At 41.6% G+C, this 24,050-nt stretch overlaps 2 protein-coding genes across 4 annotated transcripts in view; one reads left to right on the forward strand and one right to left on the reverse strand.

Moving 5' to 3' along the window:
* ARHGAP29 (Rho GTPase activating protein 29) overlaps positions 1–2,642 on the reverse strand; it is a 101,422-nt gene extending 98,780 nt beyond the window's left edge. For both annotated transcript variants that reach the window (XM_082227719.1, XM_082227718.1), the window contains exon 1: positions 2,538–2,642. The gene's annotated coding sequence lies outside the window, so the exon portion shown is untranslated. The remainder of the gene's footprint in view (positions 1–2,537) is intronic.
* Positions 2,643–2,651: 9 nt separating this feature from the next.
* Positions 2,652–24,050, forward strand: part of ABCD3 (ATP binding cassette subfamily D member 3) — a 45,888-nt gene continuing 24,489 nt past the window's right edge. The window contains exons 1-5 of one of the 2 annotated variants that reach the window (XM_082227864.1): positions 2,652–2,785; positions 17,612–17,645; positions 19,396–19,494; positions 21,018–21,106; positions 23,227–23,296. In XM_082227864.1, coding sequence (XP_082083990.1) covers positions 2,667–2,785; positions 17,612–17,645; positions 19,396–19,494; positions 21,018–21,106; positions 23,227–23,296 — 411 coding nt within the window. In that variant the 5' untranslated portion in view covers positions 2,652–2,666. The remainder of the gene's footprint in view (positions 2,786–17,611; positions 17,646–19,395; positions 19,495–21,017; positions 21,107–23,226; positions 23,297–24,050) is intronic. The other variant, XM_082227863.1, reaches the window with a different exon arrangement.

Below are 24,050 nucleotides of genomic sequence, written 5' to 3' on the forward strand. Positions count from 1 at the left end.
CAGGGAACCAGGCAGAGGGCCTTCTCGGTAGTGGTACCCGCCCTGTGGAACGCCCTCCCACCAGATGTCAAAGAGAAAAACAACTACCAGACTTTTAGAAAACATCTGTTTAGGGAAGCTAGTAGGCATTAGCCCCCTGAATCAGATTTCATTGAGTCCACTTTCCCCTTGACCCAAGGAACTGAGTGCCTCCAGGCCTACCTCCAATAGCATAGGGAGAGCACCAGGCAGGATGCCTGGAGGAGGAGGAAGAAGAAAAAGAAGAAGAGTTTAGATTTGATATCCCACTTTATCACTACCCTAAGGAGTCTAACGGCTAACCATCTTGTTATGTACTGAGTTGAATAGGATCCAAACTGCAGCAGTCTGATTGGTCCTAGAACAATAGGATTCAGAATGCAGCAGTTTGATTGGTCCTAGAACAATGCAGCAGTATGATTGGTTGGCAGGAACCACCCAATCATGCTCCAGATAGAAGTGAATCCACAACCTGATTGGCTTACAGTAGAATTCCGGAATTAGCCAATCATGTGCAGCCCATTGTGTAAATAATGTATATAAAGCAGATACTTTGAGGGGACATTCATTCATTCCTCCTCACCACTATGAGCTGAATAAAGAGCATGAAATCACTTTGCGACTCTGAGTATATTTCAAATCTCCTTTCCCTTCCTCCCCTACAACAAACACTCTGTGAGGTGAGTGAGGCTGAGAGACTTCAGAGAAGTGTGACTAGCCCAAGATCACCCAGCAGCTGCATGTGGAGGAGCGGGCCCCGAACCCAGTTCACCAGATTACGAGTCTACCGCTCTTAACCACTACACTGCACAGGCAGAAGGCCCTGTCTGCAGCTAGAGAGCTGGCCCTTTAAGGACTACAGTTCTAAAAAAGGAGGCATTATTTTATTGCATTTGTTAGTTCCTTTTCTTACAAGACAACTCATAGCGACTTGCATTAAAACCAACAACAAAAACCAAAAAGCACAACAATCCAAGAGAGGCTGGGAGATGTGACTAGTCATAACAGCTTGCTACTGTCTCACTTTAACGGTTACAACCGTCCTAGCATCCTGCCAGCTCCCTCAGTTAGTGTGAAGAAGGGAAAAAGAACCTCCCACACCCTTAACTGAGACTAGCTAAGCAACAGCCTCTCCCAAGCCATGTTTAAGAGCAGCAGAAGTGGCTGGGGAGTTCAGATTTTATAAAAAATTAAAATTATTTTGTAAGTTATCTTGTTACTCAGTATGGTATTTTAACATGATTTTTAAATGTATTGTGATATTTTACGTACTGTGACTTTGCTGTTATTTTTATTGCTCATAGTTTAGTAATGATTCATTGAAACTGTTGGGAGTGATTTTCTGTTTAATTATTATTCGCTGATATTATTAGAGTTAATATTATTGTGTGCTATTATATTCTAATGGATTATTGCATATTACCTAATTTGATATAAATTGCTTATTTTAAAGTCGCATTTTCAATTTTGACCTATTTGTATTGGATCAGACTGTTATAAGATGTGTGATCTTTGTTGTATATTTTGTTGTTTTTTCAGCTTCTCAACTGCCTTGTTTATAGCAATATAGAAAGGTGGTGTACAAATTAAAAGTGAAATAAAATGAAATGAGCGGGGGCTTAAGCAACTACAGTTACCCTTCAAATTCTTGGGAGCCTTGGAACTGCCTTTCCTGCTATACAAGAAAGAGTAACTAGCCCAGTTATTCATTTTGCAAGACTGCAAACATGAAGAGGAGAAAGCTGTAGAACAAGTTGAATCTCTTATTTAACCTTAAATGAGCCTGTCTTGTTGTGCAACTGTAAGCTGTAGGTATAATGTGTCTCGGGTGGGAGGGGGGAAACAGGATACATATACAGCTTTCCAAATGGGAGATAACAACTACAGTACTGTTCAGTATTTGTGTTCATAGGGATGCCACAGGAAGGTGCAAGCGTAAAGACACATGGTAAAGATGTATGTGCCTGCGCGATATAAAAGACATCCATACACACAAACCCACCTGTCACACAACAATTGGGCATTTTGCTCGCCCATAACGGCGGCGCCCGCTCTGAAGTTCCAACCTCGCACCATAAACCCTGGGAAGGTGGAAACTTGCAAGTCTTCCAGCTGTTGCGACTACAACTCCCGTCATGTCCCACCACTGGCCATTCTCGCTGGGGCTGCCGGGAGTTGTAGTAAAAAACACACACACAAAACAATGGGGTTCTCCGCCGTTGCGGAGAATCCGCTTCACTAAAAAAAAAAAAAAAAAAAAGAACCCACTTCACTAAAATATTGGGGGGGGGGGATAAAGAACTAACACCCTTCGTACAACACACGGCGCGTCTATAACGGCCTGAGGAGAGGCGACCGAGCGCAAGCGCTCTTATTCCCTCAGAGGCCGCTTGCCGTTATTGAGCTTAACCAGGCCGGGCGCCTCTCGCCCGCCTCCAACCAACCAAGGTGGTGTGAGGAGGAGTCGGGCCTGGAGAGAAGTGAGAGCGAGGGCAGGGCCTCAGCCGCCGCGGCCTTACCCCTCAGCTGACAGGCGCCGCCTCTTTCTTTCCCCCCGGCATCCTCCGCGCTGCGGCGAGCCTCTTCCCCGGTCGGCCGCTGCCGCTGTTGCTTCTCGGGCTGCGCTCGCCGCCGCCTCCGCCGCCGCCATGGCCGCCTATAGCAAGTTCCTCACCGCGCGCTACTCCACCATGGCCGGCGCCACCGCCGCCGCCTGCGCGGTGCTCTGCCTGCTCAGCAAGCGGAGGAAGGCGGCCGCCCTGCACGGGTCAGTCGGGGGCGAGTCATGGGGGGCCGGGGGCTTTGGGTGTGGGGTGTGTGTAGGGGGCAGCCGAGAGAGTAAGATCCCGGCAGTCTCCTCCGCCGACAGGATAAAAGGGATGGTTGGGGTGAATAAAGTGGCCCCCGGTAGTCGAGGGGGTGATTTAAGGTCGAGAGGGGGTGGGGAACAAAGGGAGACCCCAGAGGGAGCCTTCCAGGGACTCCGTAGGCGTGGCATGTTTAGGCAACATTCAGAAACTATTCCATATCGACCGAACCTTGATCCCTGTTGCTTTGCCCAGGGGCTCCGAAGTCTTTCTATGCACTCTTTGTTACCTTGACATCCTTTTACCTGGAGGGTTTCAACCCGATAAAGCATGTGGCTCTTCCTTTCTCGGGGATGGTTAGAAATGGCACACCTGCCGCACATTGCACCTGTTGCACAGCTATGGAGGGTCCGGTGGCACACCTGTTGCGGCAGGTAGACCTGCAAAATAGGTGCTGTGCAACAGCCCCCCCCCCAGCTTGTGTTATCTTAATGATGCTGTGTCTCTTATCTGGGATAGGTACTATATTATGTGGGGCTCCCGACACCCATCAGTCCCAGCCGGCGCAGACAAGGGTTGTGGGTGCTGGAAGTTGTAGCCGGTGATATCTAGTGGCATACCAGACCCTTGGCTGTGTTCAAACATCTGAGAGATTAGCTTATAGGAGAACGTAATATTAATAATTGGTGTTTACATAGCATTTTAGAGTGCCAGAATATCTTCACATGCACTGCTTTGGTTACTGTGACAGCGATTGGCAAGCTGGGTCAATCTGGGGGCTGAAGCTTTGAATTCCTTGCCATTGCACTGCACAAAATGTGACAGTCAGATAGTACTATTTGCTGAACTTCTGCCTGCCATGCAGTATTTAAAGAAGGCCTACTTAAAGAGATGGAAACACTAAGGTTTAGTTGAGAAGGGAATTAAACTTTGCAGTGCTGTTAGTGTTTAGACGGACATCCCATTTCTCCCCCCTGGATGCTACTGAAGTTTGCTCCAAAGGCTCCTTTTTATTCAGAAAACAAAGACAACTATACTTTTCTTTGGATACGGGAAGCACTGTCACCTGGGTTCTTTAAAGAGGCATGTGCATTGCCTTATGGGCACTTGTTAGTTAGCCTTCATAAGGCACAGGTAGCTCTGGATTTTTTCCTGTAATTTCATTTATCTAAATTGCTCAGGGCAAGATTTCCCAAAGAGAAAGTTGCAGAAGCACAAGGAGTGTGTGTGCAGAATGTAAAGACAATGTGTAAGCATGCATGAGTTCAAAGGGGGGATGGGGACCTGTGATTCTGGATTCTAATTCCCTTATGAATATTCTGAAGAATGACTTGGCAGATGTATTCAGTTTAGGAGATATCCTAAATGCTTGAAAAAAAATGCAGCTTGGGATAAGCAAAGACTAATATTTATATATGGTATGCAGGTTGGCAGCTGTCATAGCAGGGATAATAAGATAATAGTTTGGGCAGTGATATTTATAAAATACTTTGCATTTGGTTTCAAAGTTGCACGTGTGTATAATCAGAGTGATAGATCTAAAAGATAGACTCACCCGTATCTAGATCATGTTTGTGTCACTCCTTTCTTTCTTTCTTATTGTCACTTGTTATCCAACGATCTCCAAGTAACTTACAACATTGTTAAAGACACAAATCAATATATTATACCACAAGACAAAACAGAAGACAGCCCCTATAGACACAGAAAGTTTTGACAACAAAATAATAACAAACGTTATTGTAGACTGTCAAAGCCTGGGAGAAAGGTTGGATGCAATTGATGCAAAAGTTTTGTAACTATTGGGCAATGATCAGTTTTATTATATTTCAAAATGCTTTTATGTCATTATACATTTTATAGTCTGCACAATACTATGTTGCCTTGAGGTACAGTCCGTAAGGCAATGTTTGAAGAGAAGTATTATATATTGATATGCTATGAACAATATTTTATCCAATGTTAAAATACAATAGTCACCATCTTTTGAAAGTGAAACACTTAAGACCTTAAGCATTCCCCATCCCTGCCCCCGGTGCATCACCGTGATATGCAAAAAAACTGATGTCCGTGTGTCTAGGACATCATGTCTAGGAAGAAATTTCCTGTAGACAGTGGTCCTAAGAAGGGGATAGCATTGTCACAGTAAATTATTTTAGAAGATGATAACGCCTTTTTGGATGCTGGTGTGCATTGTTACAAGTGAGATACAACATATGCCAGGAGTGGCAAAATTACTGGCACAGTGTTGCAGCAGGGATGTGTTTTGCTCACTGCCCAATGCTTATCATGTTTGCTTCATTATTGATTATAAGTATTTCAAATGATAAAAAATAAACTTATGAGTGATGTCCAATGTTCATCATACTCCGAGTAGACCCACTGAAATGAATGGGTGGGGTATAAATAATTATTAATAAAATTAATATTATCATTATTATTGACTTGTCCATTGACTTTAATGGGTCTACTCTGGGCATGACTAATGTAAGATATCTTACTGTGTATGTGCATGTATGATTAAACAGACAAGTGTGGGATGCAAAACAATGAATTGTGGACTTGTTATGAAGATAGTATTACTATTTAATATTTGAGTGCCTGGACCATAATAAGTGTTAATATATATCAATGAAGTGACATAATTTCTGCCCAGAAATTTACACAGTACAATGGTACCTCGGGTTACATACGCTTCAGGTTACAGACTCCGCTAACCCAGAAATAGTACCTCGGGTTAAGAACTTTGCTTCAGGATGAGAACAGAAATCATGCTCCAGCAGTGCGGCAGCAGCAGGAGGCCCCATTAGCTAAAGTGGTGCTTCAGGTTAAGAACAGTTTCAGGTTAAGAACGGACCTCCAGAACGAATTAATTACTTAACCCAAGGTACCACTGTAGTTGGTTACTTCAAGACTGGATTACTGCAATGTGTTCTGTGTGGGGCTTCCCTTGCACTTGATCAGAAGGCTGCAGTTAGTGCAGAATGCTGCTGCAGAACTGCTGACAGGAGTGAGGCCTTATCAGCATATAACATCTGTACTCAGAGATCTGCACTGGGGGCCAGTTTGCTACTGGGCCAAGTTCAGTGTGTTCCTATTAGTATGTAAAGCCCTTTGAAACTTGGGAGCAGCTTATGAGATTGTCTTACCCAACATGGGCCCAGTCAGCTGCTTTGATTGGCAGAATTGGCACTACTACAGGTGCCACATACTACCTGTTCCACATTTGTAAGAACTCAGTTGTTTAGTGTGGCAACACTTTGGAATTCCCAGCCTATTTAGATCAAGCAGGTGTCTTCACTGTGCTCTTTTCAGCACCTGCTAAAACATTCTTGTTTAGATAAGCCTACCTAGATGCCTAGAAAGTTGTGGTGATTTTAATCTGTTTTAGTATTTTAACTTTCATATGTTTTTAAGTACGTTATTTTATTTATTTATCTTTGAAGGTTTTTTTCATAATCAAGCAGCGTATAGATTTTATGAAATAAATAAGAATATTGAAAACTGTGGCAGATGTAGTAAGCTTGATGAAGCACTCTGCAAGTCCATGAAAAAGTTAACTTTTGAACTCATACGTTTAAACTTTCTTGTCTCACCTGTAGAAGCAGAAACATATCTATATTCTTTGTAAATGCCATATGGTAACCTTGTATGTCCTGGTATAGTATAAAAGTAGTCCCATTACCTCCCATTTGCAAGTAGTGTTTACTTATATGAACATTTGCTCGAATAAAATAACCTTATTTCTACACTAGAGCTAGTTTGCCAAGCTGATTTAAGTGCCAAACTGAAATAACATGCAATCAGATGTTGTAATACAAAGTCCAAAGTAGGTTGTCATATACTTGTTTACATCCTCTCTTCGGTAACTGAGACTCTTCTGCTTTTAGAAGCTAAGAAACTATTATTACTATTATTATTAAATAGCATTTAATTGGGTTTCATAAACAAGGAAAATAGGAACAATAATAATAAACACAGGAAGAATAAATAGACCAAATATTCTCATGCCATTTGTATATCACAAAAATAGCATAATAAATTTGCAGTAATATCTGCAACATATGGTTCATTATTAGTGGTCAGTGTATAAGTTCTTGGTTTGTGAATTGGTTTAAACAAAAACAAAGGAGGGAAAAGTGGAGGTTGGAATTCCCTCGATTAGTTCAGTTTCCAGTTGGACCCATTGTTTTGAGGTATCATCTAAAATAAAGTGGATGGCATGTCTTGGTTAGCAATACAATATAGTTTCAGGTTTGGGATACCACAGCCTTCTTCCACTGTGGGGTGGTACAGGAGTTTGGCATTTATTTTGAGTCCTTTGCAGGAAAAAATAAATGAATTAAATTTTTTTCTGCCACCTTCATATCTGGTTGAGTGGGATTTAAAGTGGGAGTCATTGGAATAGAAATAACAGTTTTGGTAGGATCATCATTTTTACCATTGCGAAACTGTTTCTGAGGGTAAAATGGGTGTTTTTCTATTTTTTTCAAATTTTGAAGAATTGTCTGCCATACGCGGGGTTGTTTTGTTAATACAGTCTACTAAGGTTTCTTGTTGCAATTTTTCCTAAATAGCTAAGCGTTGTGTGACAGAGTCTAATGCAGGGGTCAGCAACCTTTTTCAGCCATGGGCCGGTCCACCGTCCCTCAGATCATGTGGTGGGCTGGACTATATTTTGAAGAAAAAAAATGAACAAATTCCTATGCCCCACAAATAACCCAGAGATGCATTTTAAATAAAAGCACACATTCTACTCATGTAAAAACACCAGGCAGGCCCCAAAAATAACCCAGAGATGCATTTTAAATAAAAGGACACATTCTACTCGTGTAAAAACACGCTGATTCCTGGACTGTCCGTGGGCCTGATTGAGAAGGCGATTTGGCCGCATCCGGCCCACGGGCCTTAGGTTGCCTACCCCGGTCTAATGCCTGTGTGTTCTGTGAATGCTTTTTGCATCTTAGGTGATACATTGAAGCATAAAGCTTCCGATTTTGAGAAGTTAACCTGCAGGCCCGTTAGTGTTGCAAAGTTGTTAAGATCTTGAAGTATGGCTGCTCCCGTGTTCAAGAGGTCAGGTGGGTCATAATAATTACATAATCAACAAATAGCCCGATCATGCAGTTTAGTTTTTCAGTTTGGACTCTCTTAATGTCTGGTGGTATTCAGAGGCATATAGCTAATGGTTCTAAAGCTAGGATGAACAAAAAGGTAGAGGGTGAACAGCCTTTCTTTGTTACCTGTCAAATCCTTACCAGGGATGAATTTATATTGCTTATACTATTGACATATACTATTGTTGTACTGTGTGTTTTGGGTCTGTGGACTTCAGTAAAGCTGTGTGTGTGTTTATTCTTACTGTGGCAGAAGATGCAGAGTGTATTTGTTTCATAATGTGTATAAATTTCAGGTCAATTGCAATTTAGATAGAACTGCTAGCAAGTAGTCCCATTCTAGGCAGTCAAAGGCCTTGAGAATGTCCAAGGCCATGACTACCAGTGGGGAAGTCGTCCATACCACATTTGATTATGTTTAAAAGTTTTCTGATTGGTTCATTGATGTTTCAATGGGGGACAAAACCAGCTTGGTCTGGGGCTATTTGTGCAAAAATACATCAATCTTGTTGACTAGCACTGATGTAAAGATTTTGTAATCCAGGTTAATCAGAGATTGGCCAAAAAGATTCTACCTTCTGCTGGTTTTCAATTGGTTTTAGGATAGCTGCAATCTTGGAGTGGTACCATGTTTTGGGGAGGGGTTCCCTTCTCATTAGGTTGTTAAATAGGCAGCCCATAATATAATAATGTTTCTTTGAATTGTTTATAGAACTTGGAAGTGAAGCCATAAGGTCCTGAGCCTTTATATGGTTTTAATTTTTTAATAACAGTCAATTTCTTCAAGGGAGAAGGGACTAACTAAAAAGGTTTTCTTAACATGAGTTAGTGAAGATAATGGGTAAGTTTTCTAAGAAATTATGGATATCAATTTTTATTTGGGGATTGTGTGGTATATAATTTAGAATTAAAGGAAGCAGCCCAAGTCGAGTGTGTTTGTGCATATGTCCATCTTAAAGAAATAAGAACCGGCATATTGTGAGCCATAAATAGTGAAAACGAACTGCTGAGTGGCAGTTCTTATATAGAAAATGGCTATTTCCAGTCAAAGTAATAATGGACCCAAGTTGTCAAATCTAAGGCTAGGGATCCCTACCATAGCCTTTAGTACCCCTACCACACTACCTACAAATTATTGATCTGGATTCAGGGTTAGAAAGCAAACACCTTTTCTGCAGCAGAAGGGTTATCATACAATGGCTGCCCATAACACTAAACTTTTGTTTACCTGAGACAAAGGTTTAAAGAGACATGTGGGATCTTCTCTCCCTTGAAGAAGATAAGAAACAGCTTGGGAGGAAAGGATGTGTGTTGTTTGTCGTCCTTCTGGCTGGAGGAAAGAGGCACTTGTTACTGATGAAAAGATTTGTAGGTGCCTACATTAGGACACCTGTTCTAATTTATCCATTTGTTTCATCCCAATTTGATGTTGACTTTGATTAGAATGTTGTGCAATTTATTGTTAAGGGCTTTATAGTCTGTATTACCAACTCTCCTGACAAGAGTTTGATCATGATTACCGAGTTCCGTGGGTGTTAAAATGGTGATGCAAACTCAAGCAAGCATATTGACCTTTCCCCTACTGAAAGGAATTTTGCTTGGTTATTACAGTGTAGGAAGTTTGATATTGGTGAACATGAGTCATTCAATAAACTTTACTCTTTGCCCCAGTGGCGTTGGGGGAACAAGGTGAAAGTTGAGGACAGACAACCTGAGAAATACTGTTGTGACCGGCCTGTAAATAGTAGCATTGCATTGTATATGTCCTTGAATGTTTGCAGGTTCCAAGTTTCTGAAGCCATTGGGTATTTCATTTCACTAGAAAAGGGGTGGGGAGCCTCAGGGTTGTGTGTCTGGCCCTCAGGACCCTCCCTAGGCCATGATCTCTCCCTGGGACATTCACCCTCTTCTGTGGCCATAACCCCCTCACTGCCTTCACACCCTCCTTGAGTGATGGTCCTTGAACTGGAATATGTCCTTGAACTATCCATACTATCCATTGCTTGCCTGAATGGAGCGTGTCTGTGTGTGTAAACCTGACTTTTGTGTGTTCGGAATGTAACCTACCGTACAAAGCTAAGAGTCAAAGCCATTCCCCCTGGAAGGGTTTTATGAGGGAATTTGGCCCTTCAGCTGAAAAAGTTTTCCCACGCCTGCATTAGTACTAGATGTTCCATGTAAAGATTGAACTGTTTAGGGTTGTCATATTTCAAAAAGTGAAAATAATCCAGACACAAAAGTTGGCGGCTGGGGGGGGGGGAGTTGTTGAGCTTACCAGCTGTATGGTAACCCTAGAACCGTTCTAACTGGGTACCTGTGACAAAGGAATTTGGCAAATACTTCAGATGATTTGTAGAATGGCGTGAGACTTTCTTCTTCCTTAAGGCGTATGAAAACTGAGTCAGTGAAAGGGAGAGTTCACTTCTTGTCTGCTATCAGTAAGCTTAGGCCTTAGGTGACACTTTGAAGACTCTGGTTTTTTTTCTTTTTTTAAGTGACGGTCGCATTCCACTTCTCTCATAAGAACATAAAAAGTGTCCAACTAGGTCAGACTATGGCATGGCTTGCACAATGTGGTAATACAAACCATGGCTGACTGGGACTGCATGTGTGTGCTGGCTTCTGGAGCAGAACTTGCATCCTAGTCCTTTTAGTTCAGCTCAGTTCATTTTATTTATTTCATAAAATTTATGTACCGTTTGATTGTAAGAAAACCCTCAAAGTGCTTTATGAAAGGTAAAACAGGAAAATCGGGGGGGGGGGATTGCAACCCTACTTTAAAACATACAAAAGTTAAATACTAAAATATATTAAAATGGCATCAATGTTCTCAGCATCTGGGTAGGCAGGCGCTGAAAAGAGTGCAGTGATTGTCACTTATTGGTGTCAATAGGCAGGGAATTACCAAGTGCAGGTGCTGTCACACCAAATCAGAGGTTTTCAACCTTTCTGAGTCCACGGCTCCCTTGACAACTGAATTCTTTCTGCGACACCCCTCTGGGGCTCGGGGGCCCAGTTATGTCACCCCTTTATTGCACAACTGGCAGCCTCTCACCCTTTATCGAATACCCTTATTTGTGGAGTGCTCCCTCAGCCTCCTCTCCTCTCCCCTCACCTCTCCTTGGAAGTCTTCTGGGCAGCTGCTGGTCTCTGAGCTACCCCCCCCCCTGCCCTAAAGACAGGTGCCTCCTCACACTGCCCCATAGGGCCTGGGGCTTGTCTGTCCATTCCCAACAGCAAGGGCTGGCGGACTGGCTGGCTGGGGTCCCTTGCCCGTTTGCTTGCTTACTCCGAGGCCGCTTCAGCTCCTGGCAAGCAGCACCCCCTGGCCAGCCCAGCGGCACCATTCGCCTGGGGAGCTTGTAGCCAGGGCTGCTGCAACAAACAGCTGTGCAAGCCTTTTGGAGGCAGAGATGCAAGGGCATTAGAGGAGGGAGGGAAGGAAAGAGAGACAGAGGCTAGGGTTGCCTGTGGCACCCCTGAACATCATTCAAGGCACCCCAGGGTGCCACAGCACTGCACTAAACAATTGAGTTCTTACAAATGCAGAACGGGTGCTGTGTAGCACCTGCAGTAGTGCCCTTTCCGCCAATCAAAGCGAGGTGTAGGGTAGGGCAATCTCGTAGGTAAAATGGCCCCAAGTTGTTAAGGGCTTTATAAACTAATAGTAAAAAAGGTAAACTTTATAAACTAATAGTAACACCTTGATTGCTAAGCCAAGGTTTGGCTTTGCATGTTGTGCAAACCTGGGACTGTGGTTAAGCTCTCTCCTCAATCACTACCTACTACTAAAAGCAAACCTCAACTACTGCTCACGGTTAAGGAGGAGAGAGCTTAACCATGATCCAGGGAGTTATTTATTTTATATGACGCACTCAGTCAATGTAAGCTAAGAGGACTGGAGAGAATCAAAGTGGCTGCAATCGCCTCCCTACAAACCCCGTACATTTGCACTAGTTATGGTTTGGCTTAGTGTTGTGTGCGGACGCAGTCCCAAGGTCCATCTAGTCCAGCATTCTCTTTCTTGCACCCGGTTCTTTGGGGAAGTATACCTGCAGGCCATGAAGGCGACTGTGGTCTCCCCTGTTTGGCCTCAGCATCCACTCTCAGTCACCATTTTTTCTGGGCTAGTAGCTAGATTCTTTGTAGTGCTGAAAAGCACTCCTGCATTTTCTTCCTTTCAGTCTCTCCCAAAAGAATATCATGAGACTTGACTAGCACAGAGGTCTTAGAACATAACTTGCACAAAGGCCTACTGTTTGCTCCTGTGGCTTAATGTTGCATAAATGTGCGGCTCTGTAGCCCAAAGGTTGTATTGTGCAGTGGAATACAAAGAGAGAACAGGAAAAAGGGGAAGACAGTTGGGGTGAGAGTCAAGTTATTATAGTCAGGACTGCAGCTTTTTCATTAATCACTTAGAATCAATGATTCAGAACAGTTTGATCAACTAAAAATGCGCTCCCAGTCAATTCTTAATTCAAGTACTTATAAGAACTGCAGCTGCCAAGTGCTGTCTTGAAAGAGCCATTCCTTCATGTATGAGAAAAATGTGTTTGTTGTGGACATGCGCAAATCACTGAAAAAGAAAGCTTTGCTTTTATTTAGAACTATTTTTGTTGTGCATAAATTTATTGAGATTTTATCCATTGACTAAATTCGGTCAATTGACTTAAGGTTTTTCTTTAGCTGGCTCACAGTCCTTGTTACAGTGGTTTGTGTATTTTAGCACATTGTTTTCCTAGCTTTTTTAAGTGTTTTAGAAGCATCACAAAAGAGGTTTTTGGAGAGTAGTAAGTACCCAACAAGGACAAAATATTCCCAGAAGAAACCATTGAAGGAATTTGCAGTTGTGGGCAAGTGTCTTGTGTGTACTGTTCTGATGCATAAATCTGTACCCTCATTTGCCTGCTGGCAGAAGAAAGCTCTTCTAGGTAAAAGGTAATGTATTACCTTATTACATTACATTTGCACTTTGATTCCTGTACTTGGCATGCTACACAGATGGAAAAGGAAATGTGGTGGAGCAGCCAAAGGTGTACATTGGTTATCGTAGAAAGAAAATTGTGTTTCCTTAATATAAAAAATTGCTAAAAAGAACTGCATAACAAATTGCAACGGCCAGTGTCAGAAACAGAAATGAAATTCTTGATTTTTTAAAAAATGAACATGCTTCATTTTGTGGAAACCTGGAATCATACATAGGCAGCTTCCTGTCTCAACACTGGTATCAAATGCAGTGTCTCCTTGCCCCCCCCCCCAACCAGTCCAGCTACTGGCGCTCAGGGTTCTACTTTCTACCTGGCTATAGCAACTTGGGTGGAATTTGTAGGAAAAGGAGAGGAAATGCCTCCACTTTGTCAATCCTCCTTCCTCTCCCAGGAACTTTCTGAGAAGAGAAGGGAGGGGAGAACAATGGTAACAGAGAGAGTGACCCGATACCACCTGCACAAACAGTCCTGGGAAAGGGCTGTGGGAACATCTTGCCACCTTGCTTCCAATCTCTGGGAAGGATTAGTTGAAGGAGACCCTTGGGACTTTGGGAATCCTCACCAGGTCTGTTAACCTGTCTTAACACACATAGCCTCTGATCAGCAGTGATGTTGCGCAGTGTCACAAATTGCACTTGCTTATAGCTTCCGCTGCATGCACCCATGGCCAAATTTAGATGGGGAGGATGGAGTGTCTGGGACCAGCAGAGATGGTCCCACATAGTACTGGTCTTGTATTACTTTATGAAGCAACTGAGCCCTGTGTTGCTAGGGTGGTATGTGGTGGGCTTCAGTGTGTTGCAGGATGTATGAGTTTCAGTGTGGAGCAGTGTTTTAGGGGTGCTGTTGGGGATCTCAGTGTAGGGCAGAGTTGGTGTTCAATGTAGGTCAGAGTTTGGGAGCGTAGGTTGTGGGCAGGACCGGATTTAGGTTTGATGAGGCCCTAAACTACTGAAGGCAGTGGCGTAGCGTAGGGGGTGCAGGGGGGGCCGGCCGCACCGGGCACAACATCTGGGGGGGGCGCTCGCACTTGCAGCTCTCTAAAATCCACGGGTTAGGGGGCGCCAATTACTTGCCTTGCCCCTGGTGTTGACAACCTATGCTACGCCACTGACTGAAGGTAATGGGGCCCCTTATATGTCAAGCTGTCCTTTGTCATCAACAAATTGCCACTGTTTTCTGTGTTTAATATATGCTATATGGTAATTTATGGACCTAATAGGTCCATACACAACACAAAACCCTGTTGCTGTATGTAGGTTTTATTTTATTTGTTTTTTATCTTATATTTTTGAAATGTACATCCAGTTTTTTTCCCCTTTAAATTTTTTTGGGGCCCCCAAAAGAGTGCGGCCCTAAGCTATATCTTGTTTAGCTTATACATAAATCCGGCACTGGTTGTGGGGTGTGGGCACCTCTAGTGATTTGATTTCTTGAGCAACTAAACCCATGACATCCAAACAGAGGTTGGATGGCCATCTGTCATGTATGCTTTGGTTGAGATTCCTTCATTGCACAGAGATCCCCTCTGTGTCCCTTCCAGGTCTATGATTCTATCTCACATGTATGCATTGCCGCAGTCATTGTCTCTCCCCACATGTTGTGAAATTAAATAGTGGAAGAGAATGGCAATTTTCTCTTGGCAGACTTTCCTTGGGGAGGGGAACTTCTGAGTCTGGTGTTCACTGTGGGATGTGGGCGTATGTATATGGTTGCAGTATGAGTGGGTTTCATGCATGTGTTTCTGTTGTAGATGTGGTTCTCCCATGACAATTTGTTAAGTTTCTAAATGTTTCCACAGACCCCCCCAAAGTGGTTGAACCCTTTTGTAACCACTGTACCACTCTGTGATACAGTTTTTCATGATACAGTGGTACCTTGATTTAAGAACCGTCCTGTTTACGAACGATTCGGTTTACGAATTCCACAAAACCGGAAGTATTGTCCTGGTTTGCGAACTTTACCTTGGTCTAAGAACGGAATCCGAACGGTGGAAGGGCACTGGCGGCGGGAGGCCTCATTAGGGAAAGCGCACCTCGGTTTAAGAACAGTTTCGGTTTAAGAACAGGCTTCTGGAACAGATTAAGTTTGTAAACCGAGGTACCACTGTATGTACATAGTCATTGGACATGGCACCTAGTAGGTTACTCTGTCTGCAAACACTTCAGTCCTTGCAGGATTTTAGCTTTACTTTTGCTTTCAGCCATGTGCAACACATTTTCCCAGAACGTTTTTCATATATTTTAATGGGGCTGGAAAACCTGAATAATTTGAACCACTGATCAAAACTTCACGAAACCAATGGCATTCACTCCCACGGGAAGCAGTGATTGGATGGCTTTAAAGGAGGATTAGGCTAATTCATGGACAATAAGGCTGTCCATCATCATCATTTTATTTGTATGCCGCCTTTCCATAGTTAAAACAATGCTCAAGGCTACTAGCCATGATGGCTAGTCTCTGCCTCCATGGTTGGAGGCAGTAATGATGGAAATCCCAGGAAGACAGTGGGTTGTTGCACTTGGGTTCTGCTGGGGGGTTTCCCACGGGCATCTGGTTGGCCGTTGCGATACTCTTTCTCTACTAGATGGGTCTGATTCAACAGGCTCTCCTCACATTTTTTAAAATTGGTACCAAACTTCCAAGTATTGTGCCCTTTGGTAGAATTGTAACTTCTGGCTCTCTCTGGAAACTTAGACTAAAGACCCTTTAATGGAAAAAAGGCCTTCTAACAGCTACATTTTGATTAGCAGTGTAACTTTATATGTGCAGTACTGTACTAAGAAGTAGATTCTACCAAGTCCAATGGTGATTTCTCCCATCTAAGGGAGTATAGGATTACTGCCTAAACGGGAGTAAAGGATCTCATTGTGTTCGTAACTGAGTTGCACATTGTAGGCGACGTTGTCAGAAACAACCTGTGAACTGGTGCCACACCTAGTGAATCAGGTTGTACTAGAATGATTAACTGTGCGTCTTGTACTTTTAATCCTTTAAAGAGTACTGCCATAATTCCCCCAGGCAGGAATTTTAAGTTACAGCTAGTGCTGTTCTAGCCTAACCTGCCTGTCCCTGCGCATCATGCTCATACACACATGTGTGGGTGCTGGGGTGGGGGCAATACCAGCAGGGTGTAATTTACAGAGATAGTAAATGTCCCACCCCAACTCTATATTCTTTATATGGAACACATAAATGCTTATAACATGTGAACAAGGGCTGAGACATCAAAGGAACTTTCAATGCTCAGTTGTCCAAATTATTTTTCTCATTAATAACGTTGATTTTTGTGTGTGTTCTTAAGTAATTTATAAACTTCCCTTAGGTATTCATCAAAATCTTTGAGCATTCTATGGTAACGACTTCTTTTGGATCATAGCTCTTGGATAATATATATCCTTTTTCTTTTTAATGATATTTATTACTTTTTCAACATTTTCAACACAACACTACAAACAAAAAAGAAAAGAGAAAAAACAATACAAATACAATACAAAAACACTACATAGACTAACAAAACAAAGCAAAAACAAACAAAAACAATTTAAAAACACCTCAAACATTTTCAATATCTTATATTTCATTCACTTATTTCCAGCGACCTCCTCACACCTCCCTTTTTGTATTCCACTTTTATTAATTGTTTCAGCAATTCCTTTCCATCTTACTCTGTTTTCTATCCTATAATTATCTTAACACATTCCTGCCTTATTTTTCCTTTAATTTTCTATTAATCTATTTATACTTAATTCCTTATGACATTTCTACTAAAGCCATATAACTTCATTTCTAACATTTTTCTAACATTCCTTAATTTTACAATATTTCTATAAATAGTCTTTAAACTTTTTCCAATCTTCTTCCACCGACTCTTTGGATAATATATATCCAGAGCAGGGGGGAATATGTCAATGGAAATTATCTTTCTGCAAAAAACAAACAAACCACAACCCGACAGTGCTAATTTATGCTTTCTGCCCCCACTACCCTGAACACAATCAGGAGACCAACTTACCAGCCACAATGTATTTTGTGTCCTTTTTTGCCCTCAAATCTCACCTATTTAGGCTGATAGTGCTTATCTCAAGACTTACAATGTAGAACCATTAAAATCCAGAAATATTCTTGCAGCTGTTTATGCCAATTTTGTAAAATTAGACACTGAAGCCCATATGCATAACTGTCCACCTGAAAGTGTGGGGTTCAGTTTTAAGGTTTCTTAAAAATAGACTCTTTCCTGGTAGTAATGGGAGTTGTAAGAATTTATAACTTTTTTTTCCAGTCCAGCACAGGAGTAAATTAGTCAGGTGTCTTCAGTACATGAAGTCAGCAGAAATAATGTCATTGATATGAAAAGGTTTCCAGTAGAATATTTGGCCGCTTTAATGTTGCTAGCTTTTATGCTGAATAATTGAATTTTATACTAGAATTACATACCATGACAAAACAACAACAAAACCAGGGGGCAAGAGGGAATGCATAAAGGATGCATTTCCTCTGTGGTTGAAAATTGGCTTCTGTATGCCTTGTGCTAAATTGCTTTCATTTCTAAAAAACTGCTGTGTATTACTCTTGCCTAGTAAAGAAACAATTTAAGGTTTTTGATATTTTTATATGATGTCTTTTGAATAACTCTTCCTCTGAACCAAGAAAATAACTAAAATAATTATTCTGTTTGCAGAAAGAAAAGTGGAAAAACATTACCTGGCAATGAGGTGAGTCTTACTAAATTTGGCAATGTTAATGCAGATTAGGTGGTTGCTAAAATCTAGTAATTTCACCGAACAGCTCAATAAATTACTTTGAAGTATAGTCTTTGTTCAGTTCAGTAAACAATAGTTTAGAAAAGGGGTTATTTACCTAGATTTTCCTGTTGTTTTTGAGTGGTGACGGTAGATTGACAGTGCAAATCTATATATGTCTGCTTGGAAGTAAGTTTCATTAAGTTCAATGGGGCTTCTTATCAGGTATGTGAATATAGGTCCTGACACAATTGGAGTAAATAATCTAAAATATCAATGTGGCTTTTGCAAATGAAAATACTTTGGATAAATTTGTATCAGTTAACATTAATAAAATCAAGAAGGCATTCTAGAGCATTTTGTACGGACAAGAGAAAGTATGTTTTAAATGGTGCTAATGCTTAAGCACCATACCTTTCTTTTCCTAGCACTCTGAAATATATCAAATAATACTGGTTTTTCTTTCTTGTCCATGTTTCATAAAGCAAACATTATTGATGCTTTTTTGCTTAGTTTGTTTACCACTAGGTGACTTTTCCCCATCTAGCTTTAGTTTGGAAATATTGCAAAATGTGATGCCTATGTGTGTTGTTCAAGTCTGCTTCTGATGTAAAGAAGGGCCATGCACCTGTGGGTTTCGATGCCAGGATAAGGAGAGATCATTAATCCTTCCTCCTCTCCATGCAGTTTACACCTGCAATGAGCAGCAGAATAATTCTTTGGAAGAAAGCACCCAGACTTCCTGTGTGAGATATCAGGATAGACCAGGCATCCCCAAAAACGGCCCTCTAGCTGTTTTGGGACTACAATTCCCATCATCCCTGACCACTGGTCCTGTTAGCTAGGGATGATGGGAGTTGTAGTCCCAAAACAGCTGAGTTTGGGGATGCCTGGGATAGACTGCTTGCTTACTCATGAGTTGATCTGATTGGAAGTGCTGTAGCCCACTGCGTCTTGAAGTAGAACCTTCTCCAACTAGGTCCTTTTCAGCATTTTATTGGGTGTGCATTGGCCGGCAAGAATCTTATGCAGCAACCTGGAGCATCCAAGCTATTGGATCTATTCATGAATAAGCACTGGTGACTGCAGGCAAACATTTTCCTCTTTGAAAAATGGAAGCTTATGTAGTTGTTGTTGTAGTTGTTGTTGTTTAGTCATGTCTGACCCTTCGTGACCCCCATGGACCAGAGCACGCCAGGCACTTCTGTCTTCCATTGCCTCCCGCAGTTTGGTCAAACTCATGCTGGTAGCTTCGAGAACACTGTCCAACCATCTCATCCTCTGTCGTCCCCTTCTCTTTGTGCCCTCCATCTTTCCCAACATCAGGGTCTTTTCCAGGGAGTCTTCTCTTCTCATGAGGTGACCAAAGTATTGAAGTCTCAGCTTCAGGATCTGTCCTTCCAGTGAGCACTCAGGGCTGATTTCCTTAAGAATGGAGAGGTTTGATCTTCTTGCAGTCCATGGGACTCTCAAGAGTCTCCTCCAGCACCATAATTCAAAAGCATCAATTCTTCGGCGATCAGCCTTCTTTATGGTCCAGCTTATGTAGTATTTGGCAGATTTAGGCTTCCAACAGCAATTCGTGTAGAATGGGTTGGCTGTTTCAAAGTGATTAAAATACAGTTGTGTGCATGGCATCAAATACTGTGCTGTCAGTTGACCAATATGGAATGCAAGAAGAAAACAGCAAGATAATTGTATTGTGTTACCTTTTCATGTGCAGAAAGAAGTCAAGAAAGAACGAGCTGTAGTAGACAGAGTATTTTTTGCGAGAATACGACAAATCCTGAGAGTTATGGTCCCTAGGACATTTTGTAAAGAGGTAAGCTGCAAATGAAGAACAACGAACCTGTCTAATTATGTTGCTTTTACCTGTCACCATGATTCTAATAATCTGATCACTTTCTGATATCATTTATATAAAACTATTTTCCATGCAGCCTTTTCAGTTACCAGAATTAAGTTGGGCTCAGAGTAATGGCTTACAATATGCATTTAAGCCTCAAATTGATGGGTTTCAATATACATTATTTCTCATATATCTGATGACTTAAAAATTGAGGACACAAAAACTTTTTAAAAAACCTTTTAAAAATAGTTTTTATTGAAGATTTTTTTGTGTTACTAGCAAATAAACAAAAAAAGAAAAAGTACATATAGTGTCTCCACTTTCAAATCATAGTCTTTTTCACAGTTTGTTTCTGCACAACAAGACAATGACTTATCCCAGTCAACAGCATATGAATTGATATGGATATACAACCTGCACCGCCCCCCGTCCCACACACATACAAACAAACCCGACTGCAACCAACTGAATATAACCAACGATGCTCTGGCCCCCAATCTCTCGCAATGCCAACAAAAATAAATATATATATGTAAAGAACCTACTGACGTGATGCTGACACAAAAACCCTGCATGAACACTATGCAATAGAACTAAATATCATTATTCCCTCCCCACAATCTCTCTCCCCTATTTTCTCTTTCCTTTCTCTTTTCCCCTAACTGCATAATGTTTATGACACCTTATTCATATGTCATTGAGAACATCAAGAAAATTGGGAATTACAGACCTGCTGTGAGAACTGAGCCTCATAAATATGAGACACATCAGTGGCTATAGATGAGATTTGCATAAGATGGTTTCCACGATTTTTCTTTAGCCTGGCCTTCTGTTTAATCCAGGTTAAAATGTTTTTCGGCTTTTTATTTAATTTTGCAGCATTGCGTCCAGATTTGCCCTTCCAAGAATGAAAGGGTCCTTCTATTCCAGTGGGGAAATCCAGTGAGGGGAGGGGGAGACAATTTGTGCCAATACCCCTTCTACCTGCAGCCCCAAACACTGCCTCTAAGACTTTTCTGAAGGGTCTCCCAACCCTTTAGAGCAGCATAGTTCAGGTAGGGGGCGGAACAGCCTTTTCCAGCGCACAGGGAGAAAGGGAGTCTGCTAAGATTGTTTCACATAGCATATCATGGGTAGAGATTTGCCTAGAGGCTGTCTGGATCCAACACATAGACATTTACTGGCCTTTTTCTTAAAAGAAACCTTTCCTGAGTCTCTGGTGAAGGCCAACTGAAACTCAGGGGCATGGGAGCCACCAGAAGTTTCCAGTTAGAGGATCTTGGTGATCAGGGTGGAGCATAAGGAATCAGGCGGTCCTTAAGGTATTTTGATGAAAGTTATTTAGGGCTTTGTGGATTAACACAAGTACCTTGAACTAAATGACTAAAATTTGTGCCCTGTCCTTTGTAATTGAAGAAAGAATCTAGGCTGTTTGTAGAAAACTCATTAAGGAATGATCATCTGTGAACACTGACAACTCACTTTACTTTTACTAGACAGGTTATTTGGTACTTATTGCCATGATGCTGATACTTCGCACATACTGTGATATTTGGATGATTCAGAACGGAACTGTTATTGAAAGGTAAGCATTCCATATTTGATCCTTGTATGATATACTCGTGTGATGTATAAGATTGCAATAACTAGGGACAAAGGTTGCATAAAATGGATTGGCAGTAGACTTAGATTTAAAAAGATAATGGGATGGGAAGGTAAATTATTTTTCATGCTGTGAGAATGAACCAAAAAGAGCCTCTGGCTCATATTTCTCTTCTCATTCTCTCTTGTAGCTGTGTGGAAGAGAAGCTGTGAATTCTAAATTAACCACAGTTTGATCATGACTTGTTCTTACTAACAATAGTTAAAAGAAATCTCAGTTTACAGAGTTCAGAAGTCATGGGGAACTGTGACTAGTTTAAATTCAAATGCAGATGTTTTCAGGTTCTTCTCACATTGAGGAGGGGAATGCCTGGGCTCAAGGCTTGTCACAGCTCATTCTGGTAGCAGGAAGCCATGCCTTCCCTCTGGCCCTGTTTGAATATAATAGCTTATCATTGTTTAGTGCTATTTATCCAAGCTGGAACAAGACTAAGCACAGCTTCATCACCCTCCCACGTGAACCTGAACGAAACTTTGGCTGGCATAATCTCCTGCTCTCGTGTGTTTTGTTTCACTTTTTCAGACACCTGGTTTTGCATACGAATCAGAGACTCTGGTTTAAAACATATTAATTAAATATTCCAGATTTATCCCCTGTGGCTTGAAGCTGGCTTGTTTTGAAGAACACAAAACAGAGTTTGTTTTAAACCCCAACAGCCAGTTCCTACACCACAAGCTAAGATTACATGACAGGCAAATTAAACGCTGCAGAAGTACTTGTTTCAGATGCTGGGGGAGCATAAGTTTTTGCTCAGGCTTGTTCTAGATTATGCATCTCTCACTAAACCATGGTTTAGTGTGTTGCGCAAAGGGGACCGATACATCCATTATGCAGTCAGTGGCTTAGCTCATACGTCTCATTAAACCCTAGTTAAAAACTTAAGTATGCTTAATGGGAATGAGTAGCATGCTGTGTGTGTCTGCTGAACAGTTCATCCTCGTTCATCTTCGTTCATCGACTTGTGCTGCCACTGCGAAGAGAGTCAGGGTTGTTGTGATGTCCGAATATGGTTTCTTAGATTGTCTTTCTCCAAATACAAAGCGTGAGCAGTAAAGCATGAACAAACTACGACACTGAGTTTGGCCGTCATGACAAGCCAGACCATCTTGTTTCCCATCAACATGGCATGAGCAGGAGACTGTTCAGCATCATGCTGTACATTCGCATTACAGCATAGTTTAACTATAGTTTAATGTAACAATATCCAATATGGTCCATATATGGTCCACTACAACTCCCATCATCCTTGGCTAGTAACTATGCCTGGTTGGAGTCGATGGCAGTTCTGATCCGTGACATCTCGGGGGGGTGTGTGGAATGTTAGCTACTGATTTAATGTGATGTGTGAACCAGGCCAACGTAGTTATAATTGTCACAAGTGAAAGTTCAATCCAAGGAAACAATTAGTTTTCTCTGATAGTTGATAGGATACTGGTAGTGGGGAGGGACCAATTTGTGGCAAATTTCCTGTTGTACAAAATATAATCCAGGATAATTTATTTCTGTGGGGTATAATCTGCAAATAAAATGCAGTCTTGTAGGCAGAAGTGATATTCAGAGACTTTCTGTGTTTTAAAAGAAGAGGAATGTGCTTGAGTTTTGGTTTCTTGTTTGGGTTTCATAATACAAAAAATGAACCAATTGTACACAAAATACCATTTGACTTTATTATTTTTATCTTGCACATTTAGTTCTCTGCTAAATCGGTTGTATGTCTGTCATGTCAGCAGTAATGATTGTTGATATAGTGGTACCTCGATTTTCAAACGTCTCCATTGATGAATGTTTCAGTTTTTGAACGCCGTAACCCAGAAGTAAATGCTTGCATTTTTGAACGCGCCTTGGAAGTCATGCCACACGACTTCCATATTGAGGCTTCTGTATCGAGTTTTCAGTTTTTGAATGTTTCAGAACTCGAAGGGTCTTCCAGGACAGATTACGTTCGAAAACCGAGGTACCACTGTACACTGTAAAAATATATAATGGTGGTAACTCTTCAGTCATTAGCAGAGCTGTTAAATTGTGTACATTTTTTCTTGCAGTGCAATCGTAAGCAGGGATCTGTCGCTATTCAAGAAATCCTTTTTTAAATTTGTAGTTTCCATTCCACTGGTAAACAGATATTGTTAATATTAGCATGCACCTGTTACATTTATGCTGTGATAACTGATGCATAACTGAAGCAATTAGCTTTTTCCTTCCAGTTTATGTCTTCCGAAATTTAGTTTGAATAACGTCAACTAAATTCTACAGTTTATGGTGCTCCTGTGGCTTTTCCATTTTTTTATTTTAATTGCTTCAGAATGTATGGTCTTACAAGTTGTACTGAATGGTGTCGGTTATCTTCACTGTTGCTTTCTACCTCTTCCAAAGTAAACCCCTTTGCCTAGGTAGAAGAGAGAACAAAGTAAACAATTCCCCAGCCTCTCTTCAGTTCTCATTCTAGATCAAGGCATTACCAAATGGTCAGAACTTCTCTGTCCTCACTACATTTTTAAACCCTTGTCACAATTCACCTACCCATTCCCGACCTTGCCCTCTCCCCAGCCTCCACTGTTTTTGGTTTCTCCTCACATTTTTTGGGGGGGAGGGGAACACACCTTACTTTATTTCTCATCCTGCTAATCAAAACGTTGGGGCTCAGTGAGCCAAATGCTATTTATTTATTTCCAAACGAAACGAAACTGCCTCTTCAAGTGGTAGCCCATTATAGCTCCTTCCTCTGTGTCCTGAGGTCATTGGGATGCATATTTCTTTGTGAACAGAAGCGGAACGATAGAGAATGAGGAGAGGACATGAGGACATAGTGATAAGTTGGGCAACTGTACATCGTGGAGGGGTGGAATTCAACACTGAGCTTGTTTGG

Source organism: Podarcis vaucheri (genome assembly GCF_965113315.1).
Source record: "Podarcis vaucheri genome assembly, chromosome: 6".
In the NCBI taxonomy this organism is placed as follows: Eukaryota; Metazoa; Chordata; class Lepidosauria; order Squamata; family Lacertidae; genus Podarcis; species Podarcis vaucheri.